The following is a 27,408-nucleotide window of genomic DNA, read 5'->3' as shown; positions in this document are numbered from 1 at the left end:
AAAATACATGGATTAACTTGGTTTTGAGTATTTTCTCACTGACTTCTTCAAATGGCAAGATATTTTTACGTATATTTTTACGTAATAGGAACTCAGAGAAGCACACGTATTATTTTAATAATTAAGGGGCATAAGCGACCCATATTCATAACTAGGGTGGTATAAACTGACCTGTGTATAAATAGAAGCTGGCACAAAGCATCTAAGTTCAACATAGAAATATTTTGCAGACTATATAACTAGCAACTATAAAATCAAAACCAGTAATTTAATTACAATTTTAAAGCAAGCTACTACTTTCATTGAAGAAAATGAAGCTGTTCTGCCACAGGTCCAAAGCTTTTTCAATATTTTGCTTTTAAGGGTCTTTCAAAGTCAATCTAATTTAAATTTTCCTGCTGTGAATGACAAAAACATCACAAATCCAGCATCACAGCAGCACAAAAAGCAAGTTCTACTGATAGTTTCCAGTTGTATTCAGGAACAGAGCAATAACACTTATCTGTGTGTCTTTTTTGCCTGAATGCATAAAAAGAAGCAGAATTATTTCTTCCAAATTAATCAGAGGTCACAGATCTGATAAAAACTTTCACACTTCTGCAAAGACATTTCCAAACTAGTGGTACAATATGTTGTTTAACACACCATACAGGTATCAGCTTCCTAAGTAAGTTTACCTTCAAATATACTAGAATCAGATTCTCATGACTGAGGATCCGTTTCTAAAAAGAATTACATTTTGAATTCATTTTCACTATTAAAAAAAGTAAAAACAGCATCAGCAAGTTCGTGTACAATACAGTTAAAAAAGGGTTTTGTTTAACACAAGTGTGAGAAAACCAGTAGAGGTTGCTTCTTATTCCTGTAATTTTGAAATATAACGCTATGACCATCTTTGCCACTAAAATTCAGGTATTCTACGATTAAGTGACTAAAAACACTCGAAAATCTGTAGGGGTAAATTCTCTCCTGAGACACAACACAAAATCCACACGTATGCTTCTTCCAAATTCCCCAGAACTCAGCACACTGCACTGTGCAGTATGAGCTACAAATGCGTTTCAGATCAAACCCTCCAAAATATTGTAGCACTGTCAACTAGACTGGTCTATTGATTCAACAGAATTCATATCAGACTGGTGACATCTAAACATTTTAAGTTTAGCAGTACTCTATTGTAACAAAAGCTACATTTTCAGCTCTGCCTTGCTCCATCTCTGAGAACACAGAACAAATAAATCTCTCAACAAATTACAACTGTAGTATGATACTTAAAACCTCCAAAGACTAAAACAAATCTAAGTAGATGACTCAGCATCTTACTGAGATCCAGGATGTGCAAATTAAAGTTTAGCAAAGCCACATCCAATACCATAGAAAATAAAATCATCTTACGAAGGGGCCTCTACTCCTCATGGAGGCTGTTTATCACACTGGACCTCTATGTTATTTATGTATAAAAAAACCCCACCCACAACTGTATTTAGGTAACTTTGCCACATGGAGAGTAACTTACAGTCCATTCAATAAAAATTTCACTAATGCTCTCTGAATCATTAGACTTCACCACCAACATACTCTATGCAGTTGAAGAAGGAACACAACAACAATGAAGGAGCCGGGAGGTGATAGTGCCCTACATTTCCACAGAAGCACAAAGTACATCTGCAGAATCCAACAAATAGTAACATAAGGCACCAGATCTGATAATTTCCTACAGTACTGCAAATACAATATGTGCAATTTGTGTAATCACTCAAATCATTAAGAACCACAATATATTCATAAAAGACAACACACAACCCAATTTTCAGTGAGCATGTTTCATCTGGATCTCTAGAAACATATCTTTAGGAATGTTTTAACTTCATCAGATGTCAACATCCGATGAATCAACAGAAGGCAAATCATATCTTGGGCTACATCAAAAGCAGTGTGGCCAGCAGGTTGAGGGAGGTGATTCTGTCCCTATGCTCTGGTAAGATCCCAGCTAGAGTTCTGCATCCAGCTCTGGAGCCCTCACTGCAGGAAAGACACAGACCTGTTGGAGAGGGTCCAGAGGAGGCCACAAAAATGATCAGAGGGCTGTGAGGACAGGTTGAGAGAGTTGGGGCTGTTCAGCCTGGAGAAGAGAAGGCTCCAGGGAGACCTTATTGCAGCCTTTCAGTACTTAAAGTGGCCTATGAGAAAGATGGGGACAGACTTCTTAGCAGGGCCTGTTGTGTTAGGACAAGGGGTAATGGGTTTTAAACTAAATGACGGGAGATTCAGGCTAGACATGAGGAAGACATTTTTTACCATGACGGTGGTGAAACACTGGCACAGGTTGCCCAGAGAGGTGGTAGATGCCCCATCCCTGGAGACATTCAAGGCCAGGGGCTCTGAGCAACATGATCTAGTTGAAGATGTCCCTGCTGTTCCCACATCAAACCCAAAGGCCCAGAAGCACCAGAGCTGAAGCGCTGTCCATGGTGGGACACGGGGACATCCAGGGTCCCAGGGACACCCAGGGACCCACAGTTCCAAGCCACCAGACAGGCTGGCCTCAGAGCTTTAACAGAGCCTAACACAAAAAACTGCTGTGTCTCTAATCCATCTAAAAATCACATGCCCTCAAAAGTCAACTTGCAATTCATTCCAGTACTCTCCAATTTCATTTTTTCTGCACAAAACAAAGCATCTACTCAAAATTTCTGTGCAAACTCAGAGGCAATAGTAATCAGATACATACTTCAGCATTTTTATATCATATAAAAATCTCCAGGTTCAAATGAGCCAGTTGGGAAGAGGAGGGAGGGTTTCGGGCAAAAGTGCTGAACATCTCTACCAGGACTCAAATAGAAACATCACTCAGAATCATTACTTTCCTAAAGAGAAAAGTTTACCTTTAAAACTACTATAGAATCTGAAAACATACAAGAAAATAACTTAATGTGAATTACTGAGCAGTTAATGAGCAGCAGAAAACACAGTGATCTGAAACAGAAGAACCAGAGCAGGAAAGGACCAAAATCTAACACACCATCCCTACTATGTGTTTCTCACACTAATCCATCTTGCACTATGAGTTCTGAAAATTTAAGGATTCAACAAAATTGAAGGAATAAATATAAGCATTAATTACGTTTTGTTATAATTTTATAATATTCAAGTATTTCACTCATTTTTATGTGATTTGTAGGTAACTAGATATAATAGCCTAACCCAGACATTGTGGCCACCTGAATGAAACTTAGGTATTTTTATCACTCAAATACAATCCAGCTTCTGAAATTATAGATTACCTGGAGGTAAATCAGGGTCAGGAGAAGTAGATTGCTGAACTCGTCGTGGTTTTACTGCCGATTTTATGCTTTCCGTGGTACTGCGGTTTGTTGAACTGGAACCACAACTTTCATGGTCTTCCTGCTAGAGGAAAAGAAAGCAATTCAGTTGACCAAATAAAAAGAAAATAAATGTCGAGTAAAGATTCAGTGAATTAAACTTCTGCTACTGCTGCAATTAATAATTTCACTTTTATTTTAAAAAACCTCAGGCATTTAACTATTAATTACAACTGAAGAAATTTTATCTAGCTGCATTTCTGCTGAAACATTCCTTTGGAGACAGTGCCTTGAAGACTAACAAAGTTAAATATGAGAAACTACTGAATTTTATGAGCTTACATACCTACTCATGAAACCTCCTCAGATGATTCCAAGAAGTCAGAGTCACGTCCTTCCTAATACAGCTAATTGAAGCTGATACACAAAGCAAAATATTTTTGCAGACTATTAAAATAATAAAACTTGGCCCCAGAAAAGACAAATGAACAGAGGCAGCATGCTCATCTTCACATTCTATTTAACTTATCCACCTTAAGGAATTCAGAAGCAGGAAACATGTTCATAAGTAGAGAATGTGATATAAGACTTACAAGATGAAATTTGCAGATACAAGAAAATTTTAACTGAATTTAGTGTTTTAAATACCCCACTAGTATTCCCATTACGCTCCAGAATGACAGTTTAACTACGAGACTCAAGTGCAAGAAAACTAAGAAAAGTAATGCAAATATTCTTGTAGGCATGTTAGAAGAGCAGGTTAGAGAAGAAACAAATGTTTACAACTTTCGACCCAAGCCAGTTATCTCTCTGATAGATGTAGTCTTCAGCAGAGAGAAATGTTCTCTGGGTCATGGCACTACTAGGATCACATAACGTGTTCACAGAAAGAAGGGTTTGGGGAACAAATGTCGAGTGCTGCAGCATGAATCTATAATATTTTTAAGTCCTCTAACCACCATAAGGAAATGGCTTAAATTGTGTTGAGGTTTTGTACAGGATAGACCACATGTTCACCTGCATGCTGCCTGGCACTTTTAATAATCTCAAAGAAGTTGTGAAACAGAACCTTCACATTACTTGCTTCTTAATGTTTTGTGGGTTTTTTTGCAAGAAAAATTTAAAAAAGTTACATGTAATGATACATTTTAAACAGAAGTCTAGAAATTCAAAAACAATTGGAGAGTTTCTTTCCTTCCACTCCATGTTCCAAAAAACATAAGAGTGAAATTCTCTGATAAAGTGGAAATATCATTTCACTATTAAAAAAAAAAAAAAAAAAAGATGAGCAATATAATGATAGCCTTGGGAAAAAAAAAAGAAAAAATAGAAGGCTGAACTTATTTGGAAAAATTGCAGAAGACAGATTCATTCATACATTAGAAGGGTAGAAGATAGCTTCTAAAAGGATAAATTACCATAAAGGATTTGAGATCTTCCAGTCAGTAATATAGTATTGAAACAAACTGTTTGTTGTTTTTTAATTTACAGTTATTTGGCCATTTCAGTCATACAGGACTTTCCCATTCCAATGCATGAGAAAATGAAATGGGTGTTTAGCATCAACTCTGTCTGGAGAGCATTTGTTTAATTTCTTATCCCTGACAACCTTCTGATGCTTTTCATCAAGGAATGTGAGTCTCCTGAAGACTCTCTCAGAACTTCTAACTGCAATGTAATTTCTTTAAACCTGGGGTGACAGAAGCCTCTTCATCAACACGTGCATTCTGTAATCAGAAAAAATCTCACTTGTCCTTCACGTCTCCAGCTTACTGAGAAAAATTAGATCAAAAGCTTTTAAACTGAAATGTTTGAAATAACTTTTAACCATAACCTCTTTCTTGGAAACTAGTTCATATGCAGCATGAAAATATTTTTTCAGATGAGTCATCATACTGCTATTTATGTTTTGAACTTGCAAAAAAACCCTGACATGTCAGAGTCACCGAACAGCTCAATTAGCACATTTCCTTCTTTCCTGAGCTCACTTGTGGATTGTACAGAACGCTGCGGTGCAGCTATTAAATGATTTGATCTGATAGGATCACATTACCCTTGCCTTTTAGTATTTATGTTGGCTACGAGAAAAAGAAAGGGGAGTCAGAGGGATGGGGAAGGCATTCTATTTTTGAAGTGTTAACCGTATCAAGCCTGACTACATTCAAGTCTAACTTTACTATCTGCATACTGAAACGACCACGTTTGATGAATCTTCTCATAACTTCATGCTAAATCTATGCAGTGTTTTCATCATACAGAGTATTACTAACACTTAAAGAGGAAATAAGAACGGTTTAAGCTTTTACCACTTTCAGACAGGAACGCACACCAGCACACGGGGTTTTGGAGGGCTTACTTTGTTTGAATGGGGCAAAGAACCCTTAAGATTGTGTAATTTTTGAAAGTCAGTCTCAAATCTTCACCAATAAATAAATTCAATACAATAAGCTTTTAATATTTCCCTCAGCTACAACTGTGTTGTGATGGCAAATGGTTGCAACCATTTAGAGCAAGCTGGACCTAAAAGTCATCGAAAAAAAGCGGACATGTTCCAAGATGGTGCCAAATTGCAACAAACAAAAATTTATCTCAGACTTAATTCACATGAAGTAACAGAATATACCTACATTTAAGAAGAATTCAACCTGACCAAATATTTGAAAAAGTTATTTTAATCTGGGATAACATCCATTCATTTCCTTACATTACACAATTATCAAAAAGGTTTAAGAACTGGATGGGGTTTTTTTGAGCACAAACACACACCATTTTTCAAAACGGCTACTTATACTTCATAAAGCAAAAGCTGTATTCTTTCATTGCCGGAAGATGATAACAGTGCCCGTGACCTTATAGGAACTACATTCCTATGTAGACGTATATCCAAAAGCTTTCTATATCTGCACACTTCTGCTCAATGTTAACTTTAAGAGCACACTATTAATTCCTCAAACATGTGGCTGTCTCATAAGCCCAGAAGTAAAACATGTTCATTAAAGAGATGGGAAAAAGTTCCAAGCAAACTGCCAAAACTAGCATAATTATGAAACTATTTAACACTGGAACCAACTAGAGTCACACACTCTGTCTAGATCACAGTGATGTCACCAGAAACACCCGGCCAAAAGGCACTAAAACTACCACACTCCCATAAATCTACCTCACACCAGATGACAAACATTTTACAGTCAAAATTATACTGGGGGTGGGAAGGGAGTTACATTTTAAAAGTGCTAATAACTGTAGTTTATAGTAGGAGATTTGGTGAATGCATGTTCATCTGAGCATGAACAAGAGTGATCCCAAACAGTCACAGCAGCAGAAAGCTAAAAATACTCATGATGTATCTAGAGACATGATTTTTAAAGAAAATAACTCACAAAAATCTCTTCTCCCACTAGCTTGCATCGTAAATACAGCCTAGAAAACTTAAAAAATTTTAACACTGGGTCTCTACTTATGAGTGTTGTTATACAAATATACCTTGGATCAGGACAAAAAGAAGTTTGCACAACCAGCCTCCTTCTTCCTTTTTTGCAAATGTGTCAGACCAGGTACTCAGCTGAAATGTTTTTACAGAGCACTATGGTTACTTCTAAAACCATGCAAGTCATAAGTGACACGCTAAAGACACCTAGGCTAGCAAATTTATATGCAAGTTCCCCAGTCAATTTTCTACTGTAATATAAAACAGTTATGGCATAGTTTAAAGTGAATTACAATTGACAACACCTGAACACGTAACGGATGAGGTTTATTATGATCTTCCCAAATAAGTAGAGTTTATTATTGTCATTCATTATTCTGTTTTCCAAATTTAAAATACAAAGTTCTTTTTCTCTTTAAAGACATTTTCTCATTTTAAAATACAGAAATCCTATGTGCAAAACCTTCAAAGCGCCTCATAAGTATGCTTAATGGGAAAATAATTTTCTCTCTTGAGGGTCACTCATCTATTTATGCAAATATTGTCCTTCTGCTTTCAGCAAATGAAGTTAAAGAAAACTGAGGTTTTTTAAAAAATAAAAAAAGGAAAATGTGTAAAAACAATCACCGTTATAAATTCAAATTTTAAAACCTGAACTGATCCCAAGTACCTACTGCGCAAACTTGCAGAGTTCTCCATTGCCGTTTTCTCTCTTCGTCTACAAAACTTTTCTTTTTCTCATCCTTCACCATTTCTAAAATGTGCTTAATATCCTTTATAAGCCAGTAAGAGATATCTATCTCTATTTCTGTAAAGCGTATCTTAAATTGCAAGATGCAAGAACTGCAAGAGAAGAACTCATTTCCCACTAGCAGACTGTGCTTATATGGTTGAGTAGTTAGGGGCCTGTGGCAAGACTTAAAGTAATATTCAGAATATGTTCAATTCAGCATGGCCTTTGGCACAGTCTCTTGAACAGACCTTATTCCCAAACTGGTGAGATATCAGCTGGACAGTGGGAGATACACTGGATGAAAAAGTGGCTGGACTCAGGCTGGCTCAAAGGGTTGTGATCAGGGTACAACATCCAGTTGGTGGCTGGTTACTCGTGGCATCCCTCAGGAATCAGTACCAAGCCCATGGTCTTTAACACCCTTATTGAAGACCTGGAAGACGGGATAGAGAGCACCCGCGGCAAGGCTGTGGATGGCACCAGACTAGGGGGAAAAGTCAATGCAGTGGTGGGCAAGGCTGCTATTGAAAGGGACCTCGAGAGGCTGAAGAAATGGGCTGTCAGAAACTCTGTGACATCCAGATGCAAATGCTAAGTCCTGCGCCTGGGATGGAGGTACTCTGTGTAACTGTACAGTTTCTAGAAAGTAACTTTGCAGAAAAGAATCCAAGCACCCCAGTGGACAGCAAGTTGAATCTGATTCCGCAGTGTGCCCCTGCGTGCTGGTTTGTATTGGCAAGGGTGAAGCCAGGGCCACGATTCTTCCCCTTTCTTTGCCCCTTGTGAGACATTGTATGGAACACTGCACCCAGTCTAGGGCTCTCCTGTACAAGAAGGGCACGGATGTGCCAGGACCAAGTCCAGTGGAGGGCCACCATGGTGGTTAGGGGGCTGAAGCACATAAGCTCTCCCTCAGGGGAGACTGAGACAACTGAGGCTGTTCAGCCTGGAGAAGGGAGATCCTGCTGCTGCCTACAGCTCTCGGCTGGAAGGCACAGACAAGGGGAAGCCAGACTGTGTCTCTTGCCACTCAGCCTCTCACATTAAACCCTCGACAGATCTGAAACATAGACAATTCCAAGCAGGGCAAAAGCTTTTTCACCAGGTGAGTGGTCAAGTATTGGAACAGGCTGCCCAGACAGGTGGCGGATTCTCAGTCCTTGGAGCTATTCAGCACTTGGCTGCCCAAGCCCTGACGCAACCTGCTCTTATAGGACTTGTTTTGGGCATGAAGTTGGACTAGATCATCTCCAAAGATCATTTGAAATGGCTCTATGATTTCTCTCCATGCAAAAATGAAAGAAAAGTAATACAAGTTTTAAAAAAATATTATCTTAAAAATACTTTACAAGTTTCATTAAAATGGTAAGCACTCTCAAGATGTTACTTTCAAAGAGATACCTGATTATATTCCACTGCTATATAATTGTCAATATGCATTATATACATACACAAATAGACATATTCATTCATACTACACTTCTGTCTAACTTTGCAACACTTCTGCTGGCTAGCATAGGCCAAGCATTACTTACAAATGGATCATCAACTTTTCTACAGCCTCAACAATTTCATTGCACAATTATCCTGCAAAGAATATTTTACCAAGAGTTAAGAAAAACCAGAAACTGAAATACAGGAGCAGAAAATGAATTTCATTCTTTTTCTAATCCACAGCAAGCTAGAAGCATAATACCACTGAAACAGAGAAAAATTGGTGACTGAAATAACATCTGTAAATCTTTTGGAAGGTATGAGTTAGTAGTCTAACGCACACTAACTTTAAAACAATACACATGTATGGCTAAAAATTATGACAGTACAAAATACTGAAGATTTGGCTAAATCAGATGAGGTTACTATTTTTTAGAATAATTAAGGAGTTCTGTATTATATATGGAAATTATATATAGCTTACACATATACACTTATACCTTCATAAGTCTATTCAAGACAGTCCATTTAATTTCACTGTTGCAAAACCCAATTTTAAATCTTCTCAGACTGACAAATCACATAACTCAGAGTGAACACTGAGATTAAGCTCTGCCTTTCTCTAAGGTAGATGAGAGCATGATGGAATGTCTTTATTTTTCTACTTTTTTTTTTTTTTTACCAGACTACAGAGAAATACCAAGGAATCTGGGGCAGAGGTGCAGGGGCATAGCACCTTGATAAGTGGGGGAAATAAACAAGGGTGACCCGGTTAAGAATAATGGACAAGCTGGAGCAATCAAGAAATAATTTAACAAGATGTTAGCCTGAATTTGCATCTTGTTGCATCTGATTTCAGCTGATGTTAGATTCAGAGAAATGAGTAGCAGCAGGGACCAGCAAGGCATGCTAAGATACCTGTACTAGATCAGGAGGTTATCTCCATCTCTCAGTCTGTTATCATAAGCCATGTTTTGTTAATTCTATACCAGCATAGCACTATGTGCTCAGAAACGGCAATAGGAGTTAAAAAACCATGTGAAAGCTGTAGACAGGCTAAAATGCTGCCACAGCAGCCCCAAGTGACAGCCAAGAAGCTTGTAGAAGTCAGAATGTGTGCTGCCTACTGATTTTGGGGCAATAACATCTCCCTGTGATGTTGCTACTGGTTTGATTAGCTGATTATCCAAAGTATTTGAGAGGAACATTCCTTTGTTTACAAGAAAGGGAGCTGTCAGAATCCGATAGCCTACGGTGATCAGGCCATAGAGCCAAAGACAAATAAAACAGGCTGTTCTCACTAAGTGCTCCTTAGAAATATACCCCAATTTCTCAATATCCAAGACAGAGTGACAAAGTTACTTTGTAAGTCATTTGAGGGGAGTTGTACAAATATCTTCTTTCCATTTTGGAAAGAAGTTATAATATAAACTGTTAACTGATCATCTAGTAAAGTTTGATATGTTTATTGTGTTTTAAAAAAATTATGAGGCCACCTACCAGGATGTAAGTGCTTTTCAATAGAAATAAACATCTCAAAATGGCTTTTCTGCAATTTCTCATATGATAAGCTTTTTAAAGATTTCCCTCTTCCTCATGTTACAGGGAATTTGCCCAGTTTGGGGGGATATGAGTGAAGGCATTCTAATCCTGTAACATTAATTTGTGTTTGTTTAACACTTAGCACAGAGGAGTCCTCATCCGTGACTACATCTCTCAAAGCTACAAAGAAGAAAACAACAAACAGTAAGAAATATTACAGTAGCGACTGGCAGCTACACTCAAGATTTGGCATTACTATAGAAGGGATGACAGAAGGGATGAAAAAAAGCAATTTGTAAATGTTTGCTCCAGAAAATTCACAGTGCACAGAACTCAGACTCAGTAATTCTCACACCAGGGTGTGGTCTGAAAGGAAAGGGGTCAAGAGGAGAGATGGAGCAGAAAGACCAGTGCCAGCTGAGCTCCTTCAGCAAAACAGACCATGTGGGGCATCCTTGATGCAGGACAGATGGGGGCTAAAAAGGGTCCTCCTGCCTCCCAGATTCTTTGTACCTAGAAATAAGAAAGAGTGGCTGGAGCAGTTTATCCTGAAGGCCTGTGAGGAAAGAGTGACAGGAAACACAAGCAGGGGAATAGACTGCAAACATGAGAAGAGACGAGATGTGGCCTTACTTTCTTTTCTGACTTGAGTTCAGAAACAATGAAATCTAGCAGTGTTAAATGAACCGATATCTATTAAAAAAAACCAAACACCCACACAACTTTCTCTTGGAAATTAAGTCTGAATAACACATTGAAACGGTTTATCTCCACACCAGGAAACTCCAGAACAGTTTGACCGTTCTGCTGTTACCCAGCCCAACGCACTGTTCAGGGGCTGCTACAGGACCATGTCACCCACAGACGGGTTCAGCCACTGAACTGGTCAGCACTACAATAACATTTTTTTCTTACACCACTGCATTTCTTTTCTTCTCTGTACAGTAACAGCATTTAGACCAGTTTACATTTTTTGTGTGTTATTTTGGAAGACACTGTCCCAAAGACTGGACATACTCTCACCCTTGTTACAGATGAGAGCTATTTCTCTAGCATTTTATCACGTATGGTGTCCTGAACACCGCAGGAAGATCAAAATACCGTTGTGAGCACGGCCTGATCACATCACTGATTCATTAAACAACATCTGGGAACCATTAGCAAAAACTTGGCCCCCCCAGGTCACCCTTAGTACTGTAATCTGTTCCACCTGCTAGAGGACTAGCACTAGTCCCCAAATCTGTTTCAACTGGCACCATACTCTTCACCAAGACACTACTTTCCTTTGTGGTGGCAAATTATCAAGCGTACTTGTTTCCCCACTGTCCTAGCGGGTTGTTGTTGCAGCTCCATTTCACAGTTTCTTTGAGGGGTACTTTCCCCTAACTTATTTCCTACAGCAGTTTATTAGAAAGCCAGACCCCACGTGCAGGAGCTCCTTCTACCAAGCACCTGCGAAGGATGTAGTAATAATTTTTATTACAACATAGCCTTGCCACCCACTTCCTTCAGAGGAAGGTATAATACTGTCCAGACCAATTTTTCTCCTAATTCCAAACACTATTGAGCACTATACCTACAGCAAGGCCTCAGTATGTGGAATAATCCCCAGCTCTCAAATTTCTAACATCAGGACAAACCTCTGACACATGACAGAGAAAGGCCTGAGGCACAAAGCTTTGCCTGGAGAACTTGCTATCCAAGCGAGCTCTTTTCATGGCTAAGCATCATTTGGGCAGGGTTTGGCCTTCAACAGCTGGTGGGGGTGGCAAGAGAGGAAAGGAGGTAATGAAATGGCAATGGATTGTACATGCCAGTGTCAGAAGAAGTACACCCACTCAGGTCTCCCCAGCTGACATTGATTTTCATCAATTTAGAGGTTATTATCCTTAAAGTGACTAATTCTCCATCAAAATTGTTTGAAACTAGTCAATAGGTTCAAAATTTAATGGAGCAGTGTGAAAGAAGAGGAAGACAAGACTGAATGACAGACAAAATCACACACATCTGGCCTCCTCAATATAGCAAGCTTAAAATCCAACACAACTGAAAAGCACTGGGGTCACAGATTTTAGCCCACCAGTTCTTTCCTCCTCACTTTCTGTTTGAGATGAGACCAAGCCAAATTTGAGCTTGTGGCTATTCTCCACAGAAAAGGCACCAGGGGAATTCTTCCCCAGCTGGGAATGACACTTTCCAGGATGTTTTTGCTGATCCAGGGAGGCTGAAGTAGGAATGAGGTTTCTCAGCCATGGGCACGGCAATACCGAAACTCCCTACAGTTCTCACGGCATTCTGCAAATTCAAAAGCTTGGGGAATTAAAGAAAAAGTAAGATCCCTGTATACAATACAATCTACAGCAGGAGCTTAGAACATTGACATGAGACTAGTGAAAGATACTTTCCTTTTTCAGAATTAAGCACAGCCTTCACAAAGATAGTACGAATGGCTTCTTAGTGCTATGTTATGACAAAATTTCATTTCCTAACTGATTTCCAAGAGTTGTTCTCATGCAATATACTTTTGGTGCGTTCTGTGCACAAACATGCAATACTACGTAATTCTATCATTAACGCCATTTATGAACGATATTCAAATAGCTTTAACAAATTAAAATATTTGGGTGTGTGCAATTGTAGGTTAAGTTTTAGAGTCTTCCATATACCTGCCTGAAACATCATTTGTCCTGATTTGGGTACTTTTCTAACTTTTCAGCTGATCAGATTCTAAACACAGAAGCCAAGTTGGTGGAAGGTTCCAGGTATCTCCAGCTATTTAGCTGTCTCAAGCAAAACTTCCATTAAAACAAGACAATTTTATCAAAAAGCTTGTATTTAAACTTTCAATTACATATTAATAGCCTTACTATATTTGTAAGGACTCCTTTGAAGTTTTGCATTTATTTTTATTCTTTCTTTTTAAGTTAACTTCAAATACCACTATGGGGAAGAACAGATTTTCACCAAATGTAATTCGTCAATTACATCTTATCTAAATAACATTAGTTAACAAAACTAATGGACCAAAGTACAAAGCTGGTTGAATGGCTGCAAAAAATTCCTGGTTAATAAATGTGAAAGAGTACACATAGGTACAACTTATTCAAAACATGTACATTAAGGAGTTTTTACTTACGATCAGTCATTTCTTTTGCAATTGTCAGTCTGTGACATGTACGCCATTTCAAGGAATTTATTTCTATTTATAATGTACTGCTTTCTAAATAAGAAAGCTTTTGAAATATTACCTTAAACCTAAACAAACAATAATTTATCTTCTAAAATAGTCAGCAATCACACATAACCACCAGAATGCTATGTATTAGGAGTGTAGCTGTCAACACTACATTATAACTGTTGTGAAGCTTTACAAAAGACCTCTATAATTATAACCTAACATGTACATTTTTATCACGTTGGTGAGTTTAAAATACAACATGTCTCCTCTCAAGCAGTAGGGACTTTTTATCAGAATCCAACATTTATTATTCTTTCTAGTGACCACCATGTGCATGCCACTTGCTTCCTTATACAAATTTTGACATTCGAAATTCTTCAAATGAATATCACTTTTCTTGGCGCAAGCTAATCAGAAGGGATTTTTTTAATATAACATTAAGAGCAAAACCTCTCCTCCCAACTCTGTGCCAATCATTCTGAATGGAAAATAATTTTTCTTTTATCTCTGGTCTAATCTGCAGTTAAAAAATGAGTAGAGGTTTAAAATGAGGGAGGAAAGTGAGTGTCAGCAAGAAATGAAGTTGAGTGCCCAAGGGAACAAAACATACAAATATTCTGAAAGAAGCTGGTAGATGGGGACTCCAGCCACATCTAAAAGAGATTAAAAATTGAACGACAGGATGGAGAAATAAGATTCAAAAGAACTTAGGGAAAAAAATACGTATGTGGGAAAGTTAAAAGCCTGGAAATATCCTCTACTCTCATACAATGCCAAGCAGAAAAGCTCAGGAAGGATTTAGTGGGGGAGAAGAAAATAATGTTTCTCGTTTCAAATTAAAACATGGAACATCATCGGTAACAAAACTACTCAATAACATAGGCCAGGAAATATATTTAAACTCACAAAAATATTCTCTTAAATCTATAATTCATCAGGTTTTTATCTATTTACTTAAAGAAATGTGTTTTATAAATTTATGGTTGACATGAATAACCACAGGTAACACATCATTAAGTCATCAACTCATTCAGATTTCTCTAATATTTATCATTTTACATAGTATATATTTTTTGGGATGGTGGATAGTTTTAGCTTCTTCAAAAACTAACTTAAGGCATACTACCCACAATACTATGAATTCATTTAAGTGCTGCTGTATTCATGCCAAATAAGAAGAGAGCTTTACTTGACTGATGCATTTTATCTGCAGTCCTGAGGAGCAGTTGCAACAGATAATTACATTATCCAGAAGGCAAATGCCTCTGTTTACCCAAAAAAAAAAAAAAAAAAAAAAAAAAAAAAGAGTCTTGATCTGAATTTTAGGTAATATCAACAATTTAAGCAGTGAGGTAATGCTGGGTTGTCCACCCACAGCAATCATCCAGGGATGAGGTTCACGCTTTAGCACCCTCATGTGGCACAGACCACAGTCCATCCACTCCCAACTCTACCACACACACACAGGCTCGCTCTTGCCAAGCACAGCTCCTCACTCCTGTCTTTCCGCCCCTTCCCCCTTCAACAGCCTGTGGAGCAAATATTTACCCCACATCTCACAGAGCAGGTTCAGCTACATCATACTTGTACCTAACGAAGTTGGACACTCATCTATCACTTCTGAATGAGTTCTATATACCACTAAAATAAACAAACATAAAACTTAAAAAGTTACGTTCATTCAGCATTAAGTATTGATACATACATATTGTTGAAGTGCTCTAGAAATATGAAGATCTAAAACATGTCAGCTTGAGCAATGTTTTTTTCTGAAATCTTCAATAACCACGGTCAACTGATTCCAGGAGCTGCTCATTCTCAAGGTTTTACCATTGGGGTAGGAACACAAGTTTGTGATTCATTGCACAAAGAGATTAAGCATTCTTTTTTTACATACCTGATAAGGAAAAAAAAAAAAGTATCTGGCTTTCATATAACTAATGGGCTGGCACAGCATTATTTCCAAATTTCCTGGTCAATAAACCCGGATGCAAAGAGCCACAGACCTCCACTTCATACTGAACAAACACTGAAGTGCCGAGTGCTTAAGTAGTACTTCAATATCCATAGGAACCTCAAAACTAGTTTCTAAGCTCTAATACAAGGTTCAAATAGACAATACACTACATAAAGTTACAACAGGACATGGTCGTGGAAGTGCATCCCGCTGATGTGAGTCTCAACATAGTCACACAATGATATCTCAATCACAGAATCACAGAATCACAGAATGTTAGGGATTGGAAGGGACCTCAAAAGATCATCTAGTCCAATCCCCCTGCCAGAGCAGGAAAACTTAGGTGAGGTTACACAGGAAGGCGTCCAATATCCATCTTTCTAAATATACTGAACTATGTTTCCTACATTCTGACTTTCTATATATTTTTAGAAACTTGATCTGGCAGTTAGAACTTCATCCTAATCCTGCTCCCTTTGTGGAAGAACATAGACACACTTACATGTAGGTAAGCATTAGTGCCAAATGATAAACAGCCTTTTTCTATTCACAGTCTTTTTTTAAGAATTATCCCGTACTCCGCAAGAATTAGTATGAACAAATACAGTTTAAACAGAAAAAAATAAATATAAAAGTTAATTTAAAATATTATTAGAGTTGGAGTTTCACTGCAATGGTTAAAAAATAAGACATGCAATACTGGAGATAGATAACCTGTGGGTTTTAGTTGATCTTTGAAAAAGGAAATAGTAACAATATAGACTAAAAACAAAGAGCATCTATATTATGAGGATACAACTTCATGCCAAATCATGATACAGAATATTGTAAAGTTATCAATTGTATAGATACTCTAGAGATTTTATGAAAATCATAAGATGACAAAAATAGTACTAGTCATAGTGCTATCATCTGAACTCCTTATAAATCTTTACGTCACAAGTGTCCAAGCCAAATTTATCTACAAATTTAAGCTATGAATAATTCTAGATATACAGATGCAGCTCACCAAAACACCGTGTCCAACTGAAAATTAACATGTCACATTAAGAACTCCAAAAACAAGGCTGCTTCCACCTCTGCTCTTCTTTTGTGCCTGGATTATAATCACATTATGTGCAGGTTTGCCCATCACATCCCCTCTGCTCCTAGGTGCAAATGTATTCTACTACAGTCTTTAATTTCTTCCCAAGAAAGATTACTTCATGAGAGTATTTTGGCAATGCTCATCAGCATATTATATAAAAATAGATTAATATACACACAGCATGTGTGGATATACTTACAGCTAAACTGATATGTATATACATATGAGTTTGTGTATGTATACATATACTACACATTTATAAACTTCTGCTTAAAGTGTCAGATATCTAATATTGCCTACATATCTGCATGGACAAAACCAATACTATGCCATTCTTCCCTTAGATTCGGTCTGCAAAATAAATTTAACAGGAAAAAAATGCAGATGGCCTGAATCCAGCACAATATTTTCTACAAGTAATCTGTGTTCCTGTACTCTGCTTTGCAAAACAGTGTATAAAAATGTTTTCTGTGAGAAGTTTCAAGTAAGTGATATTCATCTGTGGTATTCATAACTTTGTATTTTACTACCAAAATATCTTTGCATTTAATAAAAAAAACATTGCATGTGGTATTTGTTGTAGGTCAGAGAGAATATTTTTTTGTCTGTTACTTTTGTAACAAACATCCATAACTATTTATAACTATCCTTGTAAATGAAAGATCTTTGCTTGGTTTGTTTTTTCCCTGACTCAGGTTTACACTTCAATGTGAAATATTTCCCTGTCTGATCAGGTTTTTAAAATGCAGAGAGTTTATAAACCTTTTTAGTCTATAAAACAACTGTACTAAAAATATACAATGAATATCATATTTCTTTATTACATAAGAATATGTTTCGTTTTCAAAAACAAAGCAAAGGCTTAGATTTTTCTTTTAAAATGCCAATTATCCTCACCACTGCATCATTTTAGGTCAGTCACAACAAAAATATTTACATTTATTTGGATTTGGAATATTACGTTTTTCTGATATCAGACTGAAGAACGCTTTAGCTCTAAACATAACAAAAACTAAATGTCTCAATCTAACAGGCATGATGTGGGACAGTAAAAGACTCTAAACATATTACCCTTTTTTTACATGATAGGTCCAATTGTGATTTGTTCTAGAATAAAAGCCTTGCACTGTAATTAGGCACTAAAGATGAGTCAACAGACCAAGATGAGCTTTTCACTTTTAGAGAACTTTGATTAAAGTAAATCACTGATGAAATTGTATTTGTTATCTCTCATTTGATATGTTTCAGTTTCAACGGGTTGCATCAAAACATTTATGCATGGTGACCATTTTGATTATTTACAAATTCCAAAAAGCAGGAAAGCACTTTAAGGCTGCTAAAGAGTCACGCATAAAAAAAGGCTGTGAATTACCAAGTTTCAGGGTATTGCACCTTCTTACTCTTTCCTTATCAAGTCCGATTTACAGTTGCAAAAAGCAACAAAATAGAGTAACTCCTCAGAGTAGCTTTGGGTTCTATTCCAAAGGGCAAATGACCAAAGATGACAGGAGCATTTCTCTTCTGCAGAACATCCGCATAAGTTTTTTTGAACAAGATAAATCCTCACAAAAATATTTTACCCGCTCTAACCTCAACTTCAAAAGTCTTCAAAAGCACCACAAACTGAGGTGCTCCAAAAGGAACTTTAGCTGACTGCTGCATCAGTGGCACGAAGGACAGAAAACTGCAGGAACTGAAGAGCAAGCACTGAAAAGCAGCAGGGGGTTCCAGTTGAATTAAACAACAACAACAACACACCACACAAGAGCTGCTTATACAGTTTAAAAAATAGGCATGTTCCACACGGTGCTGAGGAAACAATACATGGTGCACAGTCCCAGAGGACTCAAGAAGCACCAACATTCTCAGCATTTCTTTTCTGGTCTTCATCCTCTATGCTTAAGTCATCCATCCACCCATATTTATGCAACCAAAAGATGATATGGCTTATTTTGCCAAATATCTCAAAGAAAGTATATGCCTGCCACAGACCACTAGTCTGGTTGAGTCCTTTCCCACGCTTACCACTGTTAAAACGGTCAAATGACAGTGTCCCAAGCTCTGTAACAGGTTCTGAACGTCCTCTTCCTAATAACAGGAGCAAAAAGGGAGAAAGCACTCTTTGGTTCTGCCTTCCACCCAAGAGTCTCATGTTGTTCCCCTGCTGCAAGTGCCACCAGCCCAGAGCAGGCACCTGGGAGAGCACCAGACCCGGGGCGGTTTATACATCAGAGAGAATCATTAAATCGCTGAGCTGACATTTTCTCTTGTACTTCCAAGCGTGCAGTGACAGGGCCAGAGATATTCAATTTCCTGGGGTTGCTCGCCCTGCAAACATCCCAATCAGCTTTAAAAAAATCCTTCATAAGCCTACCCAAGAAAAACTTTCAGGCACCAAACTAATTTTTTGGGTGACAAATGTTAGCTCAAGGAAGAAACCTGATTTATGGTAACCCTGAAGATCAGCAGAAATTAGTTCAATTTATAGACACCTTCTTATAAGAAAATCAGATTACATGATCAAAAAGCTCTGTTGGTCTTAAAAGCCTATTCATCCAGGATGGTAGGTAGCTTCTTCAATAACTACTTGCTCCATTATTGACTACTGAATAGTGCCAAAGAGGACAGATTAATAGATGATCAGAAATGGAGGTGGGATAGTTCGACAAAGCTGACAAAAGACAAAGGAAACAAGAAAACAGAGTGGTAGAAACAAGCAAACAAAAAGTGCTCCCTAAAAACAGCATCTTTAATACAAAAGAAACACAACCTTCACCAAAGAATGTGAGTCATACCACAGCCAGTCACTTGGCTTAATGCAAGAAAAGAAAAAAGGAGGAGCCATTGCCTGTAGTCTCTTCCACAGAGAGCTCTTTTGCTGTGTAAACCTCAAATGCATGAGTGTCTCTCTACAAGATTTTAAAGGGACTAAAATTTACTAAATAGCTTATTATATGTAAGATCCGTAAGTTCGCCAAAATAGTTTGGAAGGAGTTATGAAAGTGGCTCTCTGAACAACAACCAAACCAACTGGCATGAGAAAATTCCCATAAACTTCGCAGAGCAATGCTTCAGTCAACTACAACATACTAAGTTGAACAACACACAGAGCGGTAAATCTTAGTTCCAGCATTATTAAATGGAAAAAAAATAAAAACCTCACTTTCATTTAACAAAAAAAAAAATCAATTTGGCATCTGAACATAAGTGTGTCAAATAATTGATTTTGATCATACAGAGACAATTACATACGCAGCTACTACAGATGCCTATTCAGTACTGCAAGATCTATAACAGTTATTGGAAACATGTTTTTTCCCCATACTAACGTACAGTTGTTTAGATGACTACCTTTTAAACCACCCGAATATCCCACAGCACAATGGTCAGAAACTAGGTGCCAGTATGCACCTCAGATACATTGTTCCTGAGGTGAAACAGGACCATATGAGACAATACAGTTAGAATAAAGATGCTGTGTTCAAGCATTTAAGATTAGCAATGAACAGCATGTTTCTTTACATACGTAGCAAGGTTGGGGTTTTTTTGTTTGTTTTTCCCTTCTGGAGGAAGGAACTGTGTTTCTCAGGTGGAAGAAGCTGGAATTTCCAAGTTACTTTGCCCCAGTATTCCCTTCCAGGCAGAGTCTGGACATTCTCCAGCTCAGGGTGGGGAGGCAGGAGCCAGCCAGCAGTGGGAGAAGACTCAATTCAATAAACCTTCTGCTGAAAACCACGCAGGTGGGTTATTGTAGGTATATTACAAAATACCACCATGACTGTACAACAGCAGCTTGTTATGAGATATTCAGTAAAACTTTTTATTGTATAAGAATACAGCAAAACCAGCTGTAGCAAACCATGCCCTCCAGAGAATCGTGAAACTTGCTGCTACTCACATGGTATTTTGCGCAGATGCCACTACTAAGTAGGAAATTAAAATGGCTAAATATTTTCAAATTAATCTTTGGGCAACCACACTATTGGTTTCAGAATTGCATTAATTAAGAGTAAGACATGTTGCAGCAATGAAGCACACTGGGCAAAGCTACAGAACTACACGTGAGTTTTGATAACTCAAGAACCCGCAGGGCCACACACAAGGCGAGGGCAGGGCTGGGGACCGCGATGGGTGACCTGGGGCATCGGGGGCTTTGCAGACCCCTCTGCAGATATCACGAGCAGCAACGCTGCCATCCCCAGGCTGAGCTCCTGCAGCACCTCAAACACTACAACCTGTAGCAACAAACACAGCCGGTGCTTGGCACAGCCAAGAAGAAAATGAGCTGTCTACACAGCAAACACCAACAGGCGGCTACTTTCAGTATAATAGGGACTAAGCCCAGCAAGTACTGTCTCTGAATATGTACATGTACTAGCGGCTAGTTTCGAAGTTCAATAAACTTACCAGTTTTATTAGGGACTTTTTCCAACAACTTACATGTTGCTAGAAGTTTGTCACAGCTGCTGTTAAGCAGGAACAAAAGAACTGATTTACTGAGCAGATAATGTAACTCACAACGTGTGGGAATATAGTATCTGCAGCCTCACACAAAAAAAAAAAAAGAAAAAAAAAAATCACACCCCAAACCACACTGTGAACCCTCTTTCTACCAAAACACAAGGTACATTCCTGCTAATATTTTTTTTCCTCCAAGTCTTAGACTATAGCAAAATAAAGTGTAGAAAAGTGTTCGCATTTTATATTGTTATTGTAATTTATATTTAAATGTATATTACTTATCACTGTTCTCTAATATATTAAAAGAAGAAAATAGCTATGTTCCCTTGAAAGGGGTAATTTTCATTAAGATATTGGAAAAGCAATGACTCAATTAAGAAAATGGATCATAAGAAGAGGCATGACATCCCAATGATTGACTTCAGTCTTAAATATTTAACATTCTAGCAAAAATACATAAGTGGTTTTATAGAATCATAGAATTACACGAGACGCTTCAGACAAAACACCAATATTTAAACAACTTATGGAGTAACATTTTTTTAGGGATGACATTTCCCAAAAGAACAAACAGAAAAACAGGACAGGGGTAGAATTCTCAAGACGGAAAAGGCAATTTTTCCTAAAGTCAACTGGTTTTCATTAACATTTTTTTATCTATTAAATGAGAGAGTTTCTAAACAGATCCATTTATAAATAGATGTGTAATAAAAACTACTACTATTTGCATTTTTACTGCCAGGAAAAAAAAAAATCTACATCAGAAAGTTCTATACACACTACCTCTGCTTACCAAATTAAAATAGATTGAAACTCCCAAAAGAAATTGTGCAAGTGTTCAATTTTTTTTTAATTATGAGATTCCTCCAAACAATCTATTAAAGGGTTAAGCATTCCAATGGAATCCAAATTTTTAATTGTATAAATTTAAACTCAAAAAGACAGCACTATGTAACTGTTTTTGTCAGATAGGCACTTGTTAATCTTTAAGAAATAAATGCTTCCAAACACTGTAAAATTACTTTTGTCCTCTAACTGGTTGCTATTCTAATTTTCAGCCTAGTTTAGATTGGTATTCTGAATAAAACAAATATTTATGGAAACGGTACAGGACTGCAGGACAAGCTTCTGAGGCCTAGCTTTCTGATGGGGATCATACTTATACACTACTCATCTTCAAAATACAAGTGAACCCTTTCCAAACTCAGGTCTTGCACTCCTTTAATTAAGGCAAAATAAATTACACAGTATCTTCAATAAATCTACATTAATATTCAAAATGCAGTAGCAAGGGAAGCGCACTGGGTTTGTGAAGTGAGAGCAGTGGTTGGCACAAGGAAGGGAGGTTCAGAAAGGCAAAGCACAAGCTCAGGCAGCAAAACAGCATCTTGGAGAGCAGCAAGTGGCACAAGCAAGTGGGGATCTGGAGTAAACGATGAGTAGAAAGCCAAAACGTATGAGATCTCTCAGGCAGTAAAGCGTAAGAATCATACTGAAAATGTTCAAGCCTATCAAACTCTTACACGTGCAGGCTGCCCTGGATGTCAATGAGCATCCCTGTCCAGCCTTCCCATCCTCCCGCCCAACCTCCTTCCATTTCTAAAACAAGACTTGAAACTGTAGTGCAGGCACAAATAAAAAAATCCCCACATCATGCAAGACTCATCTGTTGATCATTTAGAATCATTACTGATTAATCAGTATACTTGAAATTACATGATGCCTGTCAGAAGCAGAACAGGAGACAGATTAAGCCCCTTTATTTTTGAACAGGCCACACATTGCAGAGAACCAAAAACAAATCAAAGGCACAATGTATATTTAGGAATATATTTGTGTTTCTTAAATTGTAGAAAGAAGAAGATAACAAAACCATTTCTTATTCAATAATAAGAGTAAACATGACAGAACACATGAATTTACACTCAAGAATTGAAATAAATCCTGAAAATATTTTGATTTGTCCAAGAAACTATATCAAGCCAGCACAGATGACAGGATCATATCACATTCAAATTCACTGCAGCAGTGCTCAATGATGGAAAAAAAAAAGGCATCCTGTACAAAAGAAGCTTTTATGCTATTATGACCTGAATGTGTTCAGAAAATTACTTTTAGAAATCGCTTAAGAAAGCACTACATGTCTCCCCAAAGGCTGGGATAAATGCTGAAAATAGCAGAACACTCTACTTCAGTACATCCCTGCTTTCTGCCTGTACAAGATTATACATAAGCCTTTTGCACAGATCTAAGAAATGTGTTTCTTCAAATAAAAAACCAGTACAAAATACAAACACGTTACACATTAAAGACACAAGTATCATCACTATTAAGATTTTTAATTGGGTGAAGATATCAAGAATATTACGTATTCATAAAATGTAAAATGTCATACACCAGACATTTTAGATGGTTAAAACTCACAGGTCAGGCATCAAAAAGCATGCAAAAGTCAAACACTAGAACAGACAGGGAGTAAGGAAAAAAAAAAAAAAAAGCAAGAACTTAAAAATTAAGATCATTTTGAGATGAGACATAAGGGAGTAGGGGCCAAGGAACATGTCTGCTGTGGTGCTGCTCTGTTTTCAAGAAGAGCAGGACAGGACAAAGTTTAAAGAGGAATGGCACCACTGCTCATAAAAAGCTCAATCTCACCAGACCAAACTTGTGTTTCTGTTACAGTGGTACCACACAAGCAGGGGATCTCTTCAGAACCACCAGCAGCAAACCCTGCAGCTTTCTCTCTCCTTGTGGCACTACCCATCATGTGTTCTGGAACTGGCAAACTGCCTCCCAGTTCCTTTCCACAAAGGATGAGCAAGGAGCACACCAGATTGTTCTCTGCTCAGGAGAGCTCAGAAGCCTAGTAAATCAGAAATCACAAAATACCAGTGTCAGCAGATCACAGAATAATTACTTCAAGAGCTGGGATCCATCTTCTATGAGCAAAAGACACACACAAGACTTGTACCAGTCCCACTGGTGCCAAGGACTGAATAGGAGCTTGGTATTAGTATAATCACCACACTGGTCTAACAATGGATCAAGACATGAAGTGCTGGTTTCAAATCAGCTGCACTTTACTCTCTAACAGAATTAGAATCATAGAATTACATCCCAAACTCAGAATTTGTGGGCCAGAACCACCAACCTCTAGGCAGGTCCAGCATGGCCAGAGGTGAGGGAATGTTTGTCAGTTGGCAATTCTGAAGCAAGTCTGTTCCTCACCAGATGCTAAAACACTGGCCAGTTCTCACTGCAGTCAGGCTCCTATGGTCTCATTACCTTGATATTTGCTTTTACTACTAGACCAAGATGAATGCTGGGTGGGGGGGAGAAATCATTCAATTGGAAACACCGAAGTTTCCTTTCAGATTTCTGAAAAAACTGTATTTTGGTATTTCTGTTTCAAATAAAGTCTTCCAACATTCCTGAAAGCTACACAACTTCATCTTGTCTAATCAAAATATTCTGCTGTTTTCACATACAAAAAACCCCATCCACCTGAAGTGAAGCATGGCCTCAAGACACACTAGCTCTGAGTGTGTCCAGGTCTCTCTAAAAGAACATCTCCCTGGTGGTGCCCTGTACCCACAGGACTCATTTACCTCATTAGGCCCTTCAGTGAAAAACACAGCCATACTTCCGAGAAAACACAGCCAAGAATGGAGAACTAGACATCCAAGCAACAAGTCACAGACAACACAGCACCAGTTTAACTAGTTACAACTCAATACTGAACAGTCCAAAAAACGGGAGGGTCCTGCTTTGACAAGCACGAAAATACTGGTCTGTGTTATTTCAAACATCTTGTTTCTGTTTTTTTTTTTCCCAAGACAAAAGAGAAAAAAAGGCTAAAAACAACATTGGAATTTCAATAGAAAGAAAACATTTTCAGAAATTATGTATTCATCCAAAACGCCAAAAGAAAAATGACTGAGAAGCCACAGCATGCCCTTTTTTCAAGTTAATTTGTGCTATACACACAGCAATAGAAGTGAATTCCATCTGTTCCAACAACTACATGCACAGTTCACTTGGTTTTACTTTACTGAGGACAGAAGTGCTTAAACAATCAGTATATGGGTAATAAACTACAGTTTTATAAGCCACATTTATGAGTAGAATAACTCTTAGATATGTAACAAAGGAAGAAAAAAAATGAGAGTATCTTGACCTTTAGACAACAGTCCTGAGGAAGGAAAGTTAACTGCAGAAGATTTAGAACCATCAACAACTGGATGATTTCAGATAAAAAGAACTGTTGTAGATGTGTAAGTAGATTAAAAAAAAAAGTCCACCATTAACTCCATGCCATCCAATTGCTTTCAACTTTTATATGGATACAACCATAGCCCATTTTTGTGCAAGTCAAGCAAAGCAGACCATCCTTAACGGAGCAGGAAATAAAGTTTTATTCGTTGCACAAAATAAATCAACAAAAATTTAATGTCTGTGGATGACAATGGAACCACTAGCATATGCACTGGGGACTCTGATCTGTTCTGTCCACCAGATGCTCCCTCCCTGTGGAAGGCTGGTAAAAAGAATTACAGAGTTCATTGTGGCTTAAGCAGATTTTTCTCATGCCGCTAAGTATTTTTCTGAAGTTTTCCTGCAAAATCTGCTTCTTCACAACCATAAGCAAGTATCCACATGAACAACCTATAGCCCACAGGCCATAGGCAGTATGGCAGGACAATTCATCTAGCGTGTTCCCTTTGGCCTCCTCTCCTCAGCACCTCAGCTGCACACCAGATGACCGCACTGGAGAAGGCAGCCTGCTCCCCACGACCATTTTATCTTGGAGGCTTCTAGCCTCTCCCACATTATACAATGAGCCCGTATTTAAATACACACTGGAAAAAAAAAAAGTGTTGAAGAGCTTCCAGGAAAGATGGCCACCTCCCACTCTCAGAACAGTTTACCCCACAAGCCCATCACTGCCCACATCTGAGGAATATATGGGAAAGACTGTCAGGAACAGGCTGAATGAACTGTATGGAGTCAGCAGCGGACTCTTGTCCACCCTCTTTCTCAGGTCTTCATCAGGTTCTGCTGGAGAAAACCTGCAGGGCCAGAAAGCTTAAACACCTGGAATGCAGCAGATACGCAGGAAGGCAGAGGCTTTCAGAAGGCAGCAAACTACATACATATACAAGACATGATGTTCACTTACAGAAAGTGTCCTAGAAGCCAGGAAATATGACACTCTTCTGCCACTGGGAATAACAAACCAACCTAAAAGCAGCCCCCTCATCCAAAGGGCTGGAACACAACTGCTCCCCACAGCAGACTGTGGAGCAGCATTGGATGCATCCATCAGACCACTCAGCCACAGAACTCCATGGAAAACCACTGTGGTTCTTTGGGAAGTACTCACTACTTATCAACACAATTCTAAAATATCAGCACTAACGAGCTTTGGGCCTAATTCTAAGTAATTACACATTACCGTCCGCTGCAGCAGCTGTTAGTTCATATCAGGGAATACTACACTAACCTAAAATGTTGAATAATGCTGACAGTCTAACAGGAAAAGGAAAAATGCTACATAACAAAACCAAAATACATATTCAGCTTTAACTGAAAATACCTGCAAATTAACTCAAAATCAATAGAGCCCTTTATAAGACAAAATCTTCCAGAAGGATGGTTCGTGCATATAAAATAAAAAAGGATAAAGCAGCTCTGTGTTATTCATCCTCCAATGAGGTGCAATGCAGAAGGACTTCTACTGAAAATGAAAGACACCACCTTACAGCATTCTGGGCTCTTAAGATCCTTGCATTTTGACAGACAGCCCCACAAGACACCAGCTGGTCCAAAGCTGATGTTGCCTGGGTGAAGGAAACCAAGTCAGGATCCTCAGTAAGCCAAGATGATGGCCCCAGGACATGGTTTCTTAGCAAGTCATAGGCAAAACCACGCAAATATGCCAAAAAGAGGAGGAAAATTTTAAAAAAAGTTTTCATATTTCTCAATAGAGAGATCAAGTTGGTTCCATTTTCTCCAGAGGCAAAGAAATAAATATTTACAGTTAAAGTTCATGTTTCTTTAACAGTTGGAGTTAAACTAAGCAAATTACTGAGACGACTGGATGGTCCAGCACATCACCAGCAGCACAGTACCATTGCCCTAGGGTTCTATGGCCTGTGAAAAGACAGTGATTTTTCCTTATAAAAGAAAGAGCACATTTAAACCTGAACATTTCCTCATTCTTTTGGAATGGGACAGAGTTTATAATTGCCCATAGGTATTCAAAA

At 38.1% G+C, this 27,408-nt stretch overlaps 1 protein-coding gene across 6 annotated transcripts in view; it reads right to left on the bottom strand.

Moving 5' to 3' along the window:
* The window catches only part of VPS13B (vacuolar protein sorting 13 homolog B), a 459,420-nt gene that overhangs the window by 412,072 nt on the left and 19,940 nt on the right, over positions 1-27,408 (bottom strand). For 4 of the 6 annotated variants that reach the window (XM_065627245.1, XM_065627244.1, XM_065627248.1 and 1 more), the window contains exon 4: positions 3,285-3,408. In XM_065627245.1, coding sequence (XP_065483317.1) covers positions 3,285-3,408 — 124 coding nt within the window. The remainder of the gene's footprint in view (positions 1-3,284; positions 3,409-27,408) is intronic. The other 2 variants (XM_065627246.1, XM_065627249.1) reach the window with 1 other exon arrangement.

The sequence above is a fragment of the Caloenas nicobarica genome, chromosome 2, assembly GCF_036013445.1.
Source record: "Caloenas nicobarica isolate bCalNic1 chromosome 2, bCalNic1.hap1, whole genome shotgun sequence".
Lineage (NCBI taxonomy): Eukaryota > Metazoa > Chordata > Aves > Columbiformes > Columbidae > Caloenas > Caloenas nicobarica.
This window is presented reverse-complemented; position numbering and strand designations above follow the sequence as displayed.